Source organism: Pezoporus flaviventris, unplaced genomic scaffold (assembly GCF_033815535.1).
Source record: "Pezoporus flaviventris isolate CSIRO_AGI_PZ_B2104156 unplaced genomic scaffold, CSIRO_AGI_Pfla_v1 ptg000025l, whole genome shotgun sequence".
NCBI lineage: Eukaryota > Metazoa > Chordata > Aves > Psittaciformes > Psittacidae > Pezoporus > Pezoporus flaviventris.
Genome location: NW_026892573.1, coordinates 21,885,369 through 21,903,837, shown reverse-complemented (window position 1 = coordinate 21,903,837; position 18,469 = coordinate 21,885,369). Strand labels below are relative to the sequence as shown.

The following is an 18,469-nucleotide window of genomic DNA, read 5'->3' as shown; positions in this document are numbered from 1 at the left end:
GGCAATTTCTGACCAGCTTATGTTAATAATATCTTTTCTGAGAAGATCCTAAATTCTCACTAAAAATAGCATAGCAGACGTGCACCATATGTAAGGTGACTTTATGCTAATAAATGGAAAAGAGGGAGGGGCGTAAGGAAAGTTCTTGTGATGACTGAGAATTCTGTTATGAATTAAGTCCTCAACATACCTTGGAAAGTGTGCCTACCAAGAGGGACGCTGTAGAGGGAATAAGTTGTATGAAATATCAAAACTGAAGGGCTTTTAGTCCTTGAGTCTTTCTTGAGGGATTTGAGTAATTTTTTGAGTGTGCTTTGTGTGTTAGCTCAATTCTGACATGACTTAACCTCCAAAACCAACCACCCAGACCACCCACCACCCTTCTGAAACACACACACATAAAATGAACATCCCTTCCCCAAAAAGCCCAAACAACCCAACTCTCTCCTCAAGAAAACCTAAAACAAACAAGCAAACAAAACAACCCCCCCCCAAAAAAAAAAAAACAAAACAACAACACCAGAAGAACTCTTTAAAATTAGGTTAGAAATAATCTGACAAATCTTCAGGTATGTGATAGCGTTTAATGCCAATAAAGATTTCTTTCAGTTAGAAATTCTGATTCTTAGTAACTGCAGAAATGCTCCTTGTGTGCATAAAATGAGAACATTTTTCTTTAAAGTTGTTCTTATCAATGTGTAAATACTTCGTATAGCACTGTAAAACTTGGGGATGGGTGGGGAGAGGCCACTCATTTCTCTTCACAACGCGTAGCACTTCTGAAAGTGCTTTTTGGTGTGTGTGTGATGGTGTGCCTTGGGGCAGTCACTCTTGATACCAAAATTGACATGATTTTGCTGACAAGTGTTTAGCATGTTTTGGGTGTTTTCACTTTGTTTTTCTAAGGCCTGTTACCCTAGATCTATGTTTATGGTACATTCAAAGTTGATTTCCTTAGTATATTCAACATTTGTCTCATTTAACAAGGATTCACTTCACCTAAACATAAATGAGCTATAATATAGTGTCAGATATTGGATTTGTGCATTTGTTTATGAAGTAACATGTCTTGCATTCCTTGGTTGCCCCAGAAATGTTGATTTTAATTCTGAGAATATTTACCCATTTTTGTTCCTGTGCACACAGTACAGAGCTGTGACTCTAGTTCATGAGTATGTAGCATTTAATTTGATAATGCAGTATGAAGTGTAATGGCTGATTTATAGGTTCCATTGATTTGATATAATTTGCTAATACTTCTTAAAAATTTTGAGGTTGATAGTAGCACTTGATCACAGTACAGCTCAGGTCATGTAAAATAGAAGATACTGAATGTAAGGGCTGGGGCAATTGTCACGTAACACGGCTACTGGGAGAGCAGATAGGGAGGGGAATCTGTTTGGACGTTGTACTTTAAACCCAGCCAGCAGCTAAGCACCAGGCAGCCACTCACTCATCTTCCCTACAGATTCAGAGAAGAACTGGAAAAAGGTAAAAGCCATGGGCTGAGATAAAAACAGTTTAAAAAAACTGGTTGGTAATTAAGAGAACACTTTAGTAATTAAAAAGTAAAATATAATATTATTAACAAAAAAGGTAAATAAAAAGAGAGGGAGAAATAAAATCCAGTAACCACAAGTGATGCACAATACAATTGTTTACCACCCGCTGACTGGTAATCCAGCCTGACCCAAAGAGTAATCACGCCCTTTTGGGTAACTCTCCCCAGTTTATATACTGGGCATGATGTGCTGTGGTATGAAATACCCTTTTGGCTAGTTTGGGTCAGGTGTCCTGTCTCTACTGCTTCTCACTGGCAGAGCATGAGAAATTGGAAAGTCCTTGATCAGGGTAAGCGCTACTTAGCAACAACTAAAACATAAGTGTGTTATCAGCATTATTCTCGGGCTAAATCCAAAAACACAGCACTGTTCCAGCTACTGGGAAGAAAATTAACTCTATCCCAGCTGAAACAGGACGTTAATGTAGGGAAAGATATGTTTGTTGTGTCAGTGTTCTTGTTCTGTCCGTTTAGACTTTTTCTGCACTGCTGTTCAAAACAGAGGGAAAGATCATTCCTATGGCGAATGTCCTGTTTCCATACTTAATGTAACTTTGAGAAATACACACTGCTCATAGCAACTTGCTGTGCTGCACATGCTGCAGATACGAACAAAATGAAGACCTGTATTCCTTCCTGTAGTACTAGGATTTATTTGAACATTTCATCCATGTAAGTGGAGGTTTGCCTGCTTTGTATCCCCTAATTTGATGAGCATGACTTGGAAGTTGTGGAAAAGGACTCATCTATTGCAATGTATTTTATGTGGTTTCTTAGTATATAGCATTAAAAACTCAGGATATGGAGGTAAGCGTAAGGACTGTGGTTAGGTGGAGGTTGAAGAGAAACATTTTGAGGGAAGGGGGGGGAATAAATGTGTAGACAGAGTGGAGAGCTGAATGGGAGAGAACAAAGAGTTTGCCTTATTGAACGATCATTAGTATGATTTTAATGTAATCAGTTTGCTTACTTTGAGACTTTCATCTGTCTTTTCTCTGAGACTACTGGTTGAAGTTCAGTTGGTCAAGTAAGGACTTGCCAACTTTTCCCAAGAGATACTCAGCTAGGGAAAAGTCGGAAGGTGCTACTGCCTATAATGGCTCTCCATGTTAACAGCTCCATAGGAACATTAAATGTACTTTGTGTGGTATGCTTATACAGTCTTGAGGAATCATTAATACTGTCCTGGCTCTCAAAATTGCTTCTTCCACAGTCCATCTATCCCATATCCAGCTGTGTTTGGAAAAACTGGTGAATATTGTTTCAGTGTGTTCCTACAGTTAACTGCAAAAATGGTTCTGTAATGCAGTGAGACAACTTTTTCCTTTTGTTTCGTACTCTGCGCTCAAGTAGCATATAAAAACAAAGGCTATAAAATATGCACCTTAGACATTTTATAAGCTCATAGCATTACGTGGCTTTTTGTCGGATTTAAATGGAAATAAATGAATGTGTTATCAGGGTTGCAGTGGTGTTCTCCCATTTTCCAGTGTTCCCAGAACTGAGTTGCATAAGTATAACATAAATAGAGGGGAGGAGTAGCACATGGTGGTACTATAATTTAAACAGAGTCTGTGAAGCATTACTGGGCAGTGTTTTTACATCTGTATTTTCTTTACCAGCTTTCATTGCTTTGTAAAATTAACTTGTGGAAAAGTGAAAAAAATATTCCCCAGTATGAAGGTTTATGTGTAGTCCAGTCCAATATAATAAATAAATGCAAATTTATAAATAAATAGGTTTTTTTTAATAAATAATTAGGCTAAAAAAGAAATAATTGCTGCATGTGGCATGTTTCTTAGTGGACCTGAATGTTGGAAAACCTGTGCAACCAAAGATGCAGTTTGCATTAATAGTATCTGTAGTAAATGATTTGTATTGTGGAAACCAGCATGGCAGTGACACCAGTTTAATTAACGCTGTAGTAATGGGGGGTTTTCAGTACACACGGGAAAACTGTCAGTAGTTGCCACATGCAGACAAATTAGAACTTTGTTTGCTATTATATTTTTGTACAAGTATCATTTCTGCTTGTTTTGTGACCCTGCCTACAGTGGGTCTATAACATTCTGACCTGGAGTTGTTTGTGTGTGCGTATTTAGGAAGGGTAAAATATGCATGTCTTAAACTTTTCTTAAAGCCACTCTGTGATACCTTCTACCTTACAACAGTCCCTTCAATGATTAGAATGTGATAGATAATTCCACGTAAGTAGTTATTTTGGTGACAGCTGCTCCATTTAATTATCTTCTGATCTTGTGTCTATTCATTTTCACTTGCTTAGAATGATGAGTTAGTTGCAAAATTTAGTATTTTGGTGGAAAGTACCAACTTTTAGAATATCAAAGATCATGTTAAAATATGTAATAATTCAGTGGAGCGCTTTTATTAATTGGAGTCAAGGTTTTTGTTAGTAAGTTTCTAGGCATAGCAATTAGTTGCTTAGGGCAGGAAGAAAATAATACTGTTTTGTTCATCCAGATGTGATGAGGTCTTAATTTATAACCGCAGCTTTTGGATATTGTGGTCATGCAAATACATAAACAAAGTTTGAGATTCATCTCTTCTTTTGTTACTGTATTTGACCTAGTTAATTTAGGTTCTCTTCTTGAAGGAGTAAACAAGCCTGATTTACCTTCAGTACGTTCACCTTGTGTAGGTTCCTTTCTCTTTGGTGGAAAGCAAGGTGACATGGTCAGATGTCACGTCCACAGAGATGCTAGTGGTGAGGTGACAAATCTAAATTATTTATGCCTTTAGAATGTCTAAAATAATGCAGTAGCAGCTCCTAAACTTGAATATGCTTTAAAATGTGAGAAACTGTGAATTGGAACAGTTGCTGCACAATTGTTATTTAATCCAAACAAAATGATGGAAAATTTACAGCCTGATTGATAGTTCAGTACAAATACACATTGATCCACCAAGATCCATACAAATCACAAGACATGGGTACAAAGCAGAGATATGAGCTGGAGTACCTAGTTTTGAACTCAGATCACCAATCAAATTTATTTCAGATTTAAATGTTGTGTTTTTGCTGAAGTGAATGAAAATGGGCATTCCATGCAATCCAGAAAAAAAAGTAGCTGTAAGGGTTATTAATATAAAGAAAGAATGGTACCAAGTTAATGATGTGTTGGATTCTAATTGGTAACAGTACTATTAGAATAGTTTTAATTGATACCAGTTCTAAATGAATCAATAACAAACTTTTTTGTCAGTGCTCATTGTGTATTAATAGTTTTAATTTTTGTTCCAGTATACTTCTGGGAGCAGTGTTGCTTAATGGCATCAAGATAGTGTTGATGCTTGTTATGAATAGGCTGCATTACTTATTCATTAGCAAAACATGCTAATCACACACTCAAAAGGTGACATAATCACTCACTATGCTTTTGTATTTTCATTGTATTGAATACTTCTGTGAATGACAGTGCTGAATGTAGTTTCCAGTTTTCTCAAAACACATAAATCTTAGCTCCGAAAGTTGTGTAATTGGGTTGTGCAAAGGGCTCGCTGTGTTACTTGGCAGTCCAGCTGTCCTCGTCTTTTCACATGCAGTTGAGAGGCAGCTGCACATCACTTTCATACTACTGCTGTAGTGTGACTGGTTACTTAAATTACTGCAGAGATTGTTCAGTTGGCAACGGTGAGGGGAGGAGTCCAGCAGATAATCTGAGGATGTGGTCTATGCATAGAAGGTTTGGGGAGGGTAATGTTTACTCACTAGCCAGTTCATTACAACTCCCTAGACACTTCAGTATGAACTCATCATGCCAAGTTACTGGACTGTGCTTGAGATGCCAGATGTGATTGGCTTTGTTTGAAAGACTCTGTAGTCACAGTTAGGAACGACAAGTACCTAATCAATAAGAAAAGGGAAAGAATGGTTGGTTCAAGGTTAAAACAGCTAGTTATGGTACAACAACCTAAATTATGATATTCATGTTGAGCCTTATCTCACCATCACTCTAGCTCTGATTGCTACACCTGTTTGTTGCGGAAGTGGTGGTGGCCAGAGTAAGGGATTGAGGAATCTGATACAGGGTGATGCTTGGAAAGAATCCAAACAGTTCTTACTTGGTTTTGAATGTGGCTGTTGTTGGCATGCTTAACCTTTTGTTCTTAAACTTTCTGTGCTAGCAGGACATTGCTGTGAATGCATGACTGTCATAACTCTAGTTTTGTTTTGTCGTAGTCACATTGATCAGACAACAACATGGCAGGATCCTAGGAAGGCCATGCTTTCCCAGATGAATGTTACAGCTCCCACCAGTCCTTCTGTGCAGCAGAACATCATGAACTCAGCATCAGGTAAGCCAGATTTGTGTTTATGAAAAAGATCATATAAATGAAAATACCGCTAGCTATTTTAATTGAGGGGGAGTCTAGATCTCTCAACTGTCCTTCTAATTATCCTGGTTTTAAACTTTATTAATGCCTGATGCATCAAGCAAGAGGCTGATACTTGAGGTAAGAGAATTTTATATATGATGTCAGCAGAAAGAATCCTCCAGTTCTTTGGTTTGTATTTTTTTCAAATGGATAATTCAGGTATTTTAAAGAAGCAGAATTCTTGTCTACTTGCTTCTGACTGGAAATGCTGTTAAATTGATGAAGTCCAGAATTTTCATTAAATTAGTGCCAATTTATATTAAAGCTACTGTGCTTCTGCAGTGTCTTCTACCTCCCCTTGCTCACTTACAAGACTTGGTATACTCCCATTCATTTACATTTCCTACATTTGTTAGGCAGTCTCTCCCCCCCACCCCCTATCTTCCCTAAATGAATAAAGCAGACACCTGGAAAATCTTGATTTTTCTTTTTTTTTTTTCTTTTCTTTTTTTTTTTTTTTTTGTTGTTGTCCTCTTCTTTTCCTATAATATCCAAAATACTGTAACTGAGGAAGCCTGGTATCTTTTCCTGGAATATAGAATTGGTTTTCAGGTAGCTGGGGCAGGCCATCACTGTAGTGATAGGACAAGGGGTAACGGGTTAAAACTTAAACAGGGGAAGTTTAGGTTGGATATAAGGAGGAAATTCTTTCCTGTTAGAGTGGTGAGGCACTGGAATAGGTTGCCCAGGGAGGTTGTGAATGCTCCATCCCTGGCAGTGTTCAAGACCAGGCTGGACAAGGCCTTGGGTGATACAGTTTAGTGTGAGGTGTCTCTGCCCATGGCAGGGGGGTTGGAACTTGATGATCTTAAGGTCCTTTCCAACCCTAACTATTCTGTGATTCTGTGCTCACTAGACAGCAGTAAAGAAGTGTGCTTGTTCTTGCTACAGAATCTGCTGTATGTTTTCAGAGCTCTCTGATCCTGAGCAAGCAGATAAACTTGGTGCTGTGCTGGTTTGGCTGCTTCAGTCTTCTCTATGCTTTGGCACCTTTTGTCTGTTGCTGAGGTTCATGTTTTATTTACTTTCTCACAGTCTGATTGTATTTTGTGTATGTCTGCTGTTCCTGTGCTTCACAAAGGTTATTCTCTGGTGCTGCTTTTTGTTGTCTGTTCAGACAGCTTTGTGTCATGCTGGAATTCACATGCTGCAGACAATCCCAAAAGATTAAGAGGCGTGACCAAACTGTACTGTTCATGACTGAGTGTTAGCGAGGAAGCTAATCAAACTTTGTGCTGCCTAGGCCAGGAGGTTGGCTTATCCTGAAACAAATGAGATTCCTGTTCAAGTGCAGGAAGTCATGATTCAGAGCAATTAAGGTCTCAGGCTCTGGTGTGAAAGTGTAATACATGTGATTATGTTTTCTGGAAATAGCCCAGGAAACCTGCAGCAATAGAGATGACATGTTTTTGCAGGGATAGTTCAGAAGAACAGAAAATAGGAGAGAGGAACAATTCTCTCGGTCTGTATTGCCTTTGGCTTATCTTTTTTGTGCTAAAACTAGATGTTTGCCGTTTGAATATTGACATAAATTCTGTGTTTTAAGATAACTCCTTGAACCTTCTGTTTTACTAAGAATTAACAGGAAAAAATGTTGATAGTGAAGTAGGATTCTTTTTATGTATTTAACAGGAAATGAAAGGGTCCTTAGCAAAAAAATAAAGTAGTTAGTTGTGAGGGGTAAAAATCTAAAAGACAATCTAGCAATTGATACAAGAGAATTATTTTTTAAAAGAAAATCGGTAACTTACATAAAATTGACTGATGTAAGCATATGAGCAAGTGATTCTGCATAGATATTGTTGCTCATGCAATAAAAAAGTGTTAAGATGTTCAAGTAGGTTGTCTTGTGACTTGAGAAAGCAGTTATCTGCATACAAGTTCATTGAATTTATTTTAAATTTCACAAATGATACCATATTGAATATGAACTGAAAATCTTGTAAAGTTGTTTTTTTTTTCCACCTTGGTGCTCTGAATTTGTAAAGTGCATGAAGAAATCAGAACTTCTGGTTATATTGAGTTGTGTGTTTACATGGCATTGCTTTTTTTAAGGCTTAAATCAGAGGTAGTATGGCTTGGAACTGGCTCCTTAGATGCACCTGCTTACCCTTAACTTACTTGCATTTAACAAAAATGCAATGTCTGGTTTGAATTAAATAATAATTAACCTGCATTTATTGGATATGATTCTGTTTCTGGTACCTGATTTGGCAAATCTTTGTGTACTAACTTTAAATTATGACTGTATATTTGTTTTATTAAAGTCTGTTATATCTGGCTCTGTTACTTTTTGCTGTTCATGGTAACTTACGCTTCCTTGGTGGCCTTGGTAGTAAAGAATCTTTGAGAGAAACAGAAAAATCAAGTAACTGTTAACCAATTCAGCACTCTGCAACTTAAATCTGAGTTCTGGTGTTAAAAATACAAGATTACTTAGTGTTCCAACTTGGATATTCATCAAGAACTGGGAAATAAAACTGATACCTTTAAGACAGAAGTTTCCCGCTATGAAATATTGCTGGTAATGAAACATGCCCTGGTGCTTTGAGAGCCTTTCATGAAAGAGACTGTGAAAAACTCATTAGTTGTAGCCCTTAATCAGCAGTTACTGTCCCAAGCATTAGTATATTTATACTATTATTTATATTTATACAGACTGCCATACGAGCTTGTGAGTTAAGTTGCTCTGGTGAAATTGAGAGATTTTTAGGAGCTGTCTTGAAAGCCATTAGAAGCTTTAGCCATTTAGCCAGCATTACAATTCTAGGCATTCACTAGAATTAAGAACCGGAAAACAAACTGAAGAGCGAGAGAGAACTGAACCTGGACAGCTGCTGTCTGCATCTTGAATATAAACCTGTTGTCTTTTCCGGTTAATTAGGATAAGTGGAGGTGAGGGAAAATGGGAAGAATGCAAAACTGGAAGGTGTGATATAGGTGAAGGCAAGTCAAAAGAGTTTTTAAAATAAAAACAGGGAAGGTGTCATTTTGCATAAGGTTGGGGTTTTTAGGTTGTTTTTCTTAAGAAATCCCACCTCTGGAGGCAGCTTAAGACTGTATGAGAATCCAAGTAGCTTTCTGCAAGTCATGTTTCTTTAAGGAAATGAATAGGCATCTGAAACAGCTTCATCTGATCCTATCAAGATTCTGTGAATGAACTGTTTTATGAGTGGTAGGGTAAAACCTTTACAGGAGGGCATTGATATATGAAAAGTGGCGAGGTGGGGAGGGTTTCCGCTCTTTTTGTTTCTTTAATTTTCTTTTTTGCTCTCAGTCTTGCTGAACTTCATATAATCAACAAAAATGGTTTAAGCACTATGTACGCAGAGAAACAAACAATGCTCTTTCAGATGGCATTTGTCGATTAATCTTCTGTGAAACGTGATAGTGTCTTCACATCAGTAATGGAAAGAAAAGAAGCCTGTTACTTCTAAGTATGCAACTTATGTATAACATTTAGTCTTGACTGTTAATGATTTTTTGTGTATGTGTTTCTAACAATTTTTTTCCTTAAAGGTATTACAGGAGAAACTATGTTCTGTCTTGATTTGGAAAAGAAAAAAAGTAAACAGTGAAATAATAACAGTTTGTTGTCCTTCTAAGGAGCCTCTCCTATACATTTCTTACTGAGGTGAAGTTATAAATTTGAAAGTAAATAATGTTTCTTGTACAGTTAGAGTTGATATAACAGAGATGGGATAGTAATTGTATTTACAGACTTCCATTCTTCAGATACTTCCTGAATTATGCTTGACAGCACAGCTTACTTCAGTCTCTTCTGCTTGTGTGTAGACATTAGGTAATGAGCTTTGGAGCAGATGACCTGTCTTTGTCCTCTTTTGTCTTCACACTTATACTGCAGTTCTGGATTTGGCATCCTGGTAAAGGTTTGTAGACCTAGTGTAATTCCATTGCCTCTTAGGGTAAGACCGTAGTGCCATATTAAAGGTTGGTGGGAAAATGAACACTCATTCAAAACTCCTGAGGGTTTTTCTTGGTAGGGAGGAACATGCCAGTAACTTCATATTGCTAGCTCTTCTCTAAGACTCTTGCTTGTTTCGGTTGCTGGTTTCTCCTCTATGTAACCAGTCATACTACAAATCCTGCTTCATGTACAGTCAACACTGCATATGATCTGTTGTGAAACTGGAGTTTCTAAGTATCTGCGTGACAGTAATGCTCATTTCTTCCTTCATCTGCAAAAAATGCCCCTTTTTGATAGTGTCTTTTTGTAAGTTTAACTGATTTGACAGAATGAAGGTCTTCAGGTAAATTTTGTAGAATTTGATATTATCTTAAAAAGTTTTATAATCACAGTGATAGTGATAGAAGGGGGAAATTTCAACTTTCACAGAGAAAGATTAGGAAGGTTCTTAGAAATCGGTGTTTGCATTAGGTGCAGGTGATTCCTGCTGTTGAATGTAACTGTTCCAGTTCCTGGGTTGTCCATAAATATTTAGTATCTTGATAAGGGTGCCCTTATATGCATTAGCTTCTTGATAAAATATAGCTTTATTTACATTTATTTTACACATAAACATCACAGACTGTGGGGACTTGCAAGATTTACTTTGTATCCTAGCATAGCTGGAATCTCTAGTACATTTTTACTTTTGTTCCTCTTCCCGTTGCTTTCTCTTTGCCAGCAGTGAGCACTGCTTTGTGTTTAAGGTTCTGTGTTTTATGGCATATGAAAAAGTTACACCATTATATATTTTGTTACAGAGGTATGCCTTATCAGTAGTTCTGTAAGGATAGCTTATATTTGGAAACTGGAATATAATTTTTTAATAATCTTGTCTTTAAAAGTACCATAGTAAATTGAGAGTTCCTTTGAAGAGTTGTCTCTCCCTGTGCAAATAACTACATAGATTTGTAAGCTTATGGTTGTGATTGTGTGCAACTGACCTACAAGGCACCAAACAGAACTAGTAGGAGTTCAGGCTACCAGGATATTGTTGGTTATAAATATTTACAAAGGCTCAAGGGGAGACTGGAAAACATTGAGATTCTTTGGCACCTAGCAAGTAGACAGAATCTGGCACAAGAAATCACCTGAGGTACTGGGAGTCCAAGTAACTGTTGGTAGCCACTACACTTTTTGGGTCTGTATGTGTATTCAGTGCTCTACTTAAAAGTTTATACAGTGTGACAGTCACTAAACAAGCTGCATTCAGCAACAAGACCTGACCTTTATCCCAGACTGGATGCCTGGGATAAACAGACTGTTGGTTAGACCCAGGATGGATGTTTTTGTAGAACATGAGCTACTGTAGATGTGGTAATAGTGGTGAGAAGGTCTGAAGGGCAGCAACATAGAGCGTATATAACTTAAGACACTTAAAAACATAAGTTAATGCTGGGAATTTTGTTCCTATTGAGCCTTTGAGGAGGGGGAAAGGGCATGTAATTGCACAGGCATTTTCCTAGATGCTCTGAGTAAATGTGTCTGCTACTCTCCACCATGGTTTCCCATTTTTCCTCCATTACTTGTCTCTAATACAGCATTTGTCAGTCAGTCAGTTACAAAATCAGACTTGACAGTCTTCTGGTTTCACAACTGCTCACAAAACCAAATAGGAATTCTAGAAAACAGGACTAACCAATTTTTGAACTACCATTTCAACATGTAAAGATGACAAGAGAAGTATGAGGTAGTTTACTGGCCAAGGAAGAAAGCAACATTGCAATTAATGCCAAAAGTTTCTAGAGAGAAAAGTTCTGTCTGCAGCTGTTGATGGCACTTAGCAAGGAAGACTTGCTACTAGGACAGCCAGGTGAGCAGACAGACCTTTCCTGTCCTGACCACAGCTGTGCATTTTATTTAGAAAGAGAACCTTGCCCAGGTTTGTCTCTAGTAAGCTAGTACTCATCAGATCACTGAATCTCATAAACAGTATTGTTCTACCAGGTAGGTGGACTGATCGGTTCCTGGCATCCTGCTTCAAAGGCATTTTATTCTTACTACAAAGGAACATGCTGGATCAGTATACACTTTATTCAGTGTTCAGCAGGACTGACACCCCAAGGCTAGTTTTGTTTTTCCTAGAGCCAGCTGGGGTTTTTGCTTTGCAGTTCAAAAGAGAATTTCTTGCTGAGTTTCGTCTCCGAGGGATGTGTGGCTTATAAGGCCTCTGAGAAGACTGGTAGCAAGGTGTCTGCCCTCATGGCTAGCATATTGACTTAGCAGTCAAGGAACATTTTTGGTTCTTCATTGGCTTCTACGCTTGGGTGCTGTGGGGCATGTTGCTGTGCTCCTGCGCCCCAGTTTTGTACAACAGCATCTTACTGGTTAGGTGGCAACTCTTTGGGTATGGTAACAAAACACAGGGTTCTTTGCACTTGAGCTTTCAGTTCTGCATCAGAGTCCTGATATACTGTGAATATGTAAGGATTTATGAATGTTTTGCAGTGTTGTCACCCTTTCTTGCCTGTTCTTTTCACTAGCTACTGATCAAAGCTGAAGTACTCTTGTTAATTGTATACAGCATTGAAAGCTTGTGAGTGTTAAGTATGGGAAGGAAATGTCCAATGGTTAGATCACTGGTTTTCCTCACATGAAAGAACTAGTGGTGGAGTAGTGAGGCTTCTAGAGAAAGGCATAGTTTTCTGAGACAAAATAAGAGTTTAAATTAGAAATGTAGTTTTCAGGGGTTCCTCAAAGACCACAATAAAGTTCTTGTCCTGGGATATTATTGGAATGCAATGAATGATTATTTTATTCTTTTTGACATTTCTCCAAGAACAGCTTTTGAGATTAAGCTAACAAATCTATCCTCCGCCTTCCCCTACCAGCTTTAGACAATGAGATCTTCAGTAGGAGCTTTGACTTTAGGACAAAATGACAGATTGTAATTTGAACATGGATACAGTAGGTATTCAGGCATTTATCAGATACACATTGTTTTGTGTGTATATCTGAATCTGAGGCTGAAATATGATGGCTTCCTGGGGCAAGTCTTGTTCTAATTTCTTTTACATTTTTAACATTTGTAGCGGATCTTTTGCTATATCATCTTAGGTTTGTACTTAAATCTAAATATATTCCTGTATCCAATTTAGATATTTTCAGAAGTCTGTATCTATGTGAGAATAAGAACTGAAAAACATGTATTTGTATAGCACCAGATGAAATGAGATGAATGTAACTTTTGAGTTTTCAGTCTAAGCAGTGTACATAAATGTACACGATCATATAGAGATGGGAATAAGTGGCTTATGAATGGTATAGCAACAAAAGGTGGTTTCTTAAAAGCTGCTCTTTGGAATTTAAGGGAAACATGCCTCAAGACTCTGTATTCAGACATTTTCAGTGGACTCCAGAACACCATCACCTACCTCCCTTTTACCATTTCCTAAATGTTGGCTTCCCTGCCTGTGCCTTCCTGCCTGTAGAGGCGTAGCACTGTGTCTGTCTGCTCCTGGTGTACTCTTTGCTTGTTTGCTTCCTGTTCTTCAGGTTTGTGTTTCGCTTGCTTAAGCCTCTAACACTTTCACAGAAAGAGTGTGAGGAAAAGGGAAAATTAGTTTTGACACTTTGTTTATGAAAGACAGAGAATTATTTCAGGACTTCATCAGCATTACCTTGTTGCTGTTGGTGGGCCTTACTCACCACATGAACTTCCACATGAGAGGTAGAATCTCTCTGTGCTTTTTTTTCTTCTGGTGCTTATGCTGGTTTCATTCTGGCAGGCTTGACTTATTGCTGGTTTTGTACTATAATGCTGTAGCAACAGGGAGTGTCAAAAGCATATGAAAGGATGCAAACAAGTTATAAAATTAAACTCCAAATCCTAAATCAAAGTGATAGAAGTGTTTTCTGTTCTTTGATTTCCCACCCACCACTTCTTTGCGCTTATCCCAGCGATGTTAGACATGAGCTTGAAACTCTTCTGTTTCATGTACTGTTATATATGTAAAATGTTGGAATTTCTTTTAGATCAATTTCAGCTGGAGCAAACAAGAGCTCGCCATCAACTCCTTCCTTCTATATTGCAGGCCCACTCCCCGATGGATGGGAACAAGCTATGACCCAGGATGGAGAAATTTACTACATAAACCATAAGAACAAGACCACATCTTGGCTAGACCCAAGGCTTGACCCACGCTTTGGTAAAAGTTCATATCGCTTCAGAATTTCTGATTTGCTTCAGTTCATTCAACTTTAATATTTCAGGCATATTTTGTAAAACTTCTTATAGTACAATTTTAATTTGAATTATAGAGACCTTATTTAAATCATTAATTTAAAAAATACTAAATGGATAAGCATAATTCCTTTAGGAGTATATGTCACAAAGGTTTTTAATGCTAGGGGTTGGTATTTTGCCAATCCATACAGTTCCCAAAATCGGTGGCATTCAGAAATTACCTGTCTAGAGACAGTTTCAGCCAAGCTCACTCTTTCTTATAAAATTGCAAAATTTTACCATGCAGGAATCTTTAACTTTACAAACAAATATTTGTGCTCCTTTGTGCTGTCTTCAAGAAGAAGGCATTGTCAAATAATAATTTATGCTGTTTAAATACACTTGAAACACACACCAGCTTATAATTCCAGCTTGTCATAGTGATGATCATAACAAAACTTTGTTTTAAACGATATGGAGATAAATGGTAGGTTTTGTTGCTTCTACTTTAATAATCTTCTTATGGGGTAAAGACTATATAATACTGGAAATAGAAATAATAAATTAGGGATCACAAGGTCTAGATGTAAAAATGTAATGAAATAGAGTTGATATCTCATTTTTTTATGTTTTTGATCTATATGAACTGCAGAGCTGCAGATGTTTCAGTAAAACATTGGCACTGATGATTATGAACAGCAATACATATAATATTAAGAGACTAAACTAGTCCCTTAGATTGCCCAAGTGATTGTTCTGATGTATTTAAGGTGATATTACAACTTTAGTTTTCGTATAAAGCCATGACTGGTGTATGTAAGCTTTATTAGTTGTATTAATTTGGCCTTGATTTTTTTTCCCAATAACTTACTATTTTCAACTCCTTTGGATTTTAGTTATTTTTCCAGAGCCATGGAAAAAACAGTAGGGGTAAAAAATAAAAATAAAAAAAAATAAAATAGAAGAGATCATTGTGGTTTCCAGGCTTTAGTTTTGGACTCGATGCAACTAAATGAAAACAGTGTGCAGATCACTGAGTAGGTCAGGCTGAGGGGATACAAAGCCTTTGAAGCTTTACAGGGGTTGACCTAACAACAACTGTGGGCCCCTTTTGGGAGAGGCATTAACTCCATGAATGCCATATATAAACACAGAGCTGCAAAACTCACAGTCACTGTTCTGGTTTGTTTTCCTGAAATGGCTGTTAGAAATTTCAGCATTTTTGTTCTGTAGGCTTGAGTGCTTAGTTTAAACATCCGTTTGCTCTTCTGGAGAGCACCAGGTTGTCACACTTTGTTTATGAACTGCTCACCAGTTTGTAGACAGGTTGAACCACTGTGCAACTTGAGCCCAAAGGTGGGGCGTGTATTGAAGGTTGTCAGCTTTGGCAAATGTCCCTGCTGGCTTGAGCACCAGCCAGAGTTGCAGACCTGTTTGCGTGTTGTAAGGGGAGTGTGTGGATAATTTGCAACTTCACAATTACTTAATATGTGAATAAGGCTGAAAAGGAAGCAGTCATCTTGAAAATCAGTGTTGCCTTTTGCAGTTAAAAGAGGCAGGTCAATTATATTTACTTAAGTAATCTTGCAGGGTATGTATTTTTCTTTTCCTTATATTACTTTATAGTTTCCAGTGCTGAGCTCAAATTAAAAAGGAATGTGGAAAAGGCTTTAATTGACAGAGGTCAATTAAATGAATCTTGTTTCTCAGAACTATTTTGTACTCCCTTAAATACCATGGTTTAACTGTTAAGGGCAAAAGCCACTTGTCTTGTGCATGCTGAAACTCCATCAACTGTTAGGGCTGTGCAGTTAAATTGAAAGAAGATAGTAATGGCCAAAAGACTGCATGAGGGTTTCTTGCTGCATAGCTTCCCTTTTTGGGCCCACTGCGTATGTGTATCCCAGACAGGCTTGAGTATATGCCAAAGCTCTTTATTTTGTGGTCGGACTTTTAATCTGTTCCAGACCTTTTCAGTCAAAGAGCTCAAGTTTAACTGAAAGGGGCAGGAAAGGGAAAAAAAAAGCATGTGGGCTCTTCTGATCTAGAGTGACGGCAAATAGAGACAAGCTGCTAGCTGCTGTTGAGCTTGAAGGAGTTTTCCTTGAAATCTCAAGTTGTATGTATTGTATTGTGGTTTATGTTTTTATCATTTGAGCCAAGAAAATACAAAATTTTATTCATCTTGCTTTCTTACTTGTGACCTCCTTAAGTCACTCCAGTAAAGAAGAAAAAAATCTGTTTGGCAGAGCGAGCTTACTGAGCCTTGCATTTATTTATCGTGTGGAGATCCTCAACAAATATGTGCTGTGATCCTAAATAGCATGTGAATGACTCAGAAGTTTACCTTTCTCTGCTTCATATAGGTTGAAAATTGCTGTTTTTTTTTCCCCTTGGGGATTATCATTCCCTTTTCTATCACTGTGTTTTAATATAAGAGCTTAGATTTCACTATTTTTTTTGACTACTAACACTTTCAGAAGCAATCCTAAGTGGATTCATCTCTGTCATTTTGAAGCTTTTGATTAGTATAGTGATATTAATGTTGATTGAAACAGAAGGAGAAATTCATTTCTTCCTTGATAATGCAACTTTCATGAATCTGAAGAACCATTGAAAACAATAAAGCTGTTGAATGGTATGTGCAAACATACTCTTCTGTTCCAGTACTCAGAAACAGAAGGTTTGAAGAGTCTTTGCTCTTACGCTTCTGAATTCCCAGCTTCCTGGGAGACAGCCCTTATGTCTTTGTATGTTCCTCATTGGATAGAAGCTTTACATTCATCTTTATTTTCTCCAGTAGGTGTGCATGTACCTCTTTTTTCTCCCCTCCTTTTTCTTTTTTCAAAGAAGTAGTGCTGGTAATTTTCCATTCATGTAGCTAGAAAAGAGAGAGGAAGGAGGATCAGTTAGAAGAAATTGTTTTAGGCATACACACCTACTTACTGACTTGGTAAGGGGAATTTGGGTATTGCATTCATGCTTTTAAACAGGAAATAAAAGGATGTAGTTAATATGGATTCTTTCTTGGAGCAGGCTTTTAAGACTGATGTGTCAGATAAGAGTCCCAGTCCGAATACCCGCTGTGGAGTAGTCTGGATCTAAAACCTTAGTGCTCCAAGTTGAAGATAAGGACTTTGTTCCAAGACTCAGCTAAAGTCTTTGAAGTGAGCTTGAGGTCTTCAGCTATACCACTTAAGCAGCAGTGAAGTCTTGTAGCTCAGATGTTGATCATCCAAGTCTATGTATTTGACTTTAGAACAGTTTTAGGTTAGGAGAATTCACAAACTTTAAAATCTAGAAAAGAACTAAGTATGAGAGAAGGGTCTTCTTGTGCCAAGCACAGTCAATCATAAAAGATGATATGGGATCAAAGGAATGGGGATGGAAGGGGGGGTCCTTAGGCCTATGTCAGCAGGATTCTTGTCTAGTGGAGCATCTGGTACAAACATGCTGTCCTACCTTCTCAGTGCCTTTGCAGGCTGCATAGTAAGAGGCTTCAAATTACTTTTATTTATACATTTATTTATTTATATGGTTATTTCTTTAAGTTAATTGGACTGTCAGGTTGAGTTTGTGTTTTGGACTGGTTTGTCTTTCACTACCTTCTACTCTTGTTTATTGGTCATACTTCACAGATCATACTGATTTTTCTTTTTAAGCCTTCCAGATAAGTTAATAAGTTACCTTGATAGTAAAAGAACGTGAGGGTAGGAGGCAGGTCATCTGTGCATTCTGAGTGGCTGAAGTTGGTGAAGTAGAGCATATGTTTTTCTGTAAAATTAAATTTCCTAGAACCAGTTGAAGTTTGGAATCGCTCAGTTTTATTGCTACAAGTTTCAAAGAATTGGCTTTTGTATCAAATACCATTAATGTGATTTTAAACTGTTACTTAAGTTTGCAGATGATAGGCTTGTTTTTGAAATGCAACTCTAAAGTGATTTGCCTTTTGAGGAAACTTTTTATTCAAAGATGGGTCATGAATTGGGAAAATACCAGAAACTGGCAGTTTATTTCTGCATGTCTAGTGAGTTGGTGTCTTGTGTTTAAACAGTAGTACTCCATTAGAGAAGTCAGACAAGTCTGTCTGCAGGAATTAGAGTAAAACAAGATACTGTTTCAGTTTTCTTGTTATTTTATTCCAGACTCCAGTTTTATAGGCTTGTTACTGGTGATCATAGCAGTGCTACACATGTCCAGTCCTTTTCCTTCTGTTCTTTCAAGTATCAGAGCTGCCATATGGGGAATAAAGCAAAAGATGTGACCTCAGATTGAAATCATTACCACAACTTTATTTTTATCACTTCCACTTAGAGATTATGTTAATGTTTTGGGTTTTTTTTTAAGTTCTGTATGAATTCTGAATGAGGGGGAAGGC

The 18,469-nt window shown here is 37.5% G+C and overlaps 1 protein-coding gene across 8 annotated transcripts in view; it reads left to right on the top strand.

The window, feature by feature from the left end:
- YAP1 (Yes1 associated transcriptional regulator) overlaps window positions 1-18,469 on the top strand; it is an 86,133-nt gene that overhangs the window by 41,688 nt on the left and 25,976 nt on the right. For 4 of the 8 annotated variants that reach the window (XM_061457814.1, XM_061457813.1, XM_061457815.1 and 1 more), the window contains exons 3-4: window positions 5,763-5,878; window positions 13,961-14,074. In XM_061457814.1, the coding sequence (XP_061313798.1) occupies window positions 5,763-5,878; window positions 13,961-14,074 (230 nt within the window). The remainder of the gene's footprint in view (window positions 1-5,762; window positions 5,879-13,960; window positions 14,075-18,469) is intronic. The other 4 variants (XM_061457818.1, XM_061457819.1, XM_061457820.1 and 1 more) reach the window with 1 other exon arrangement.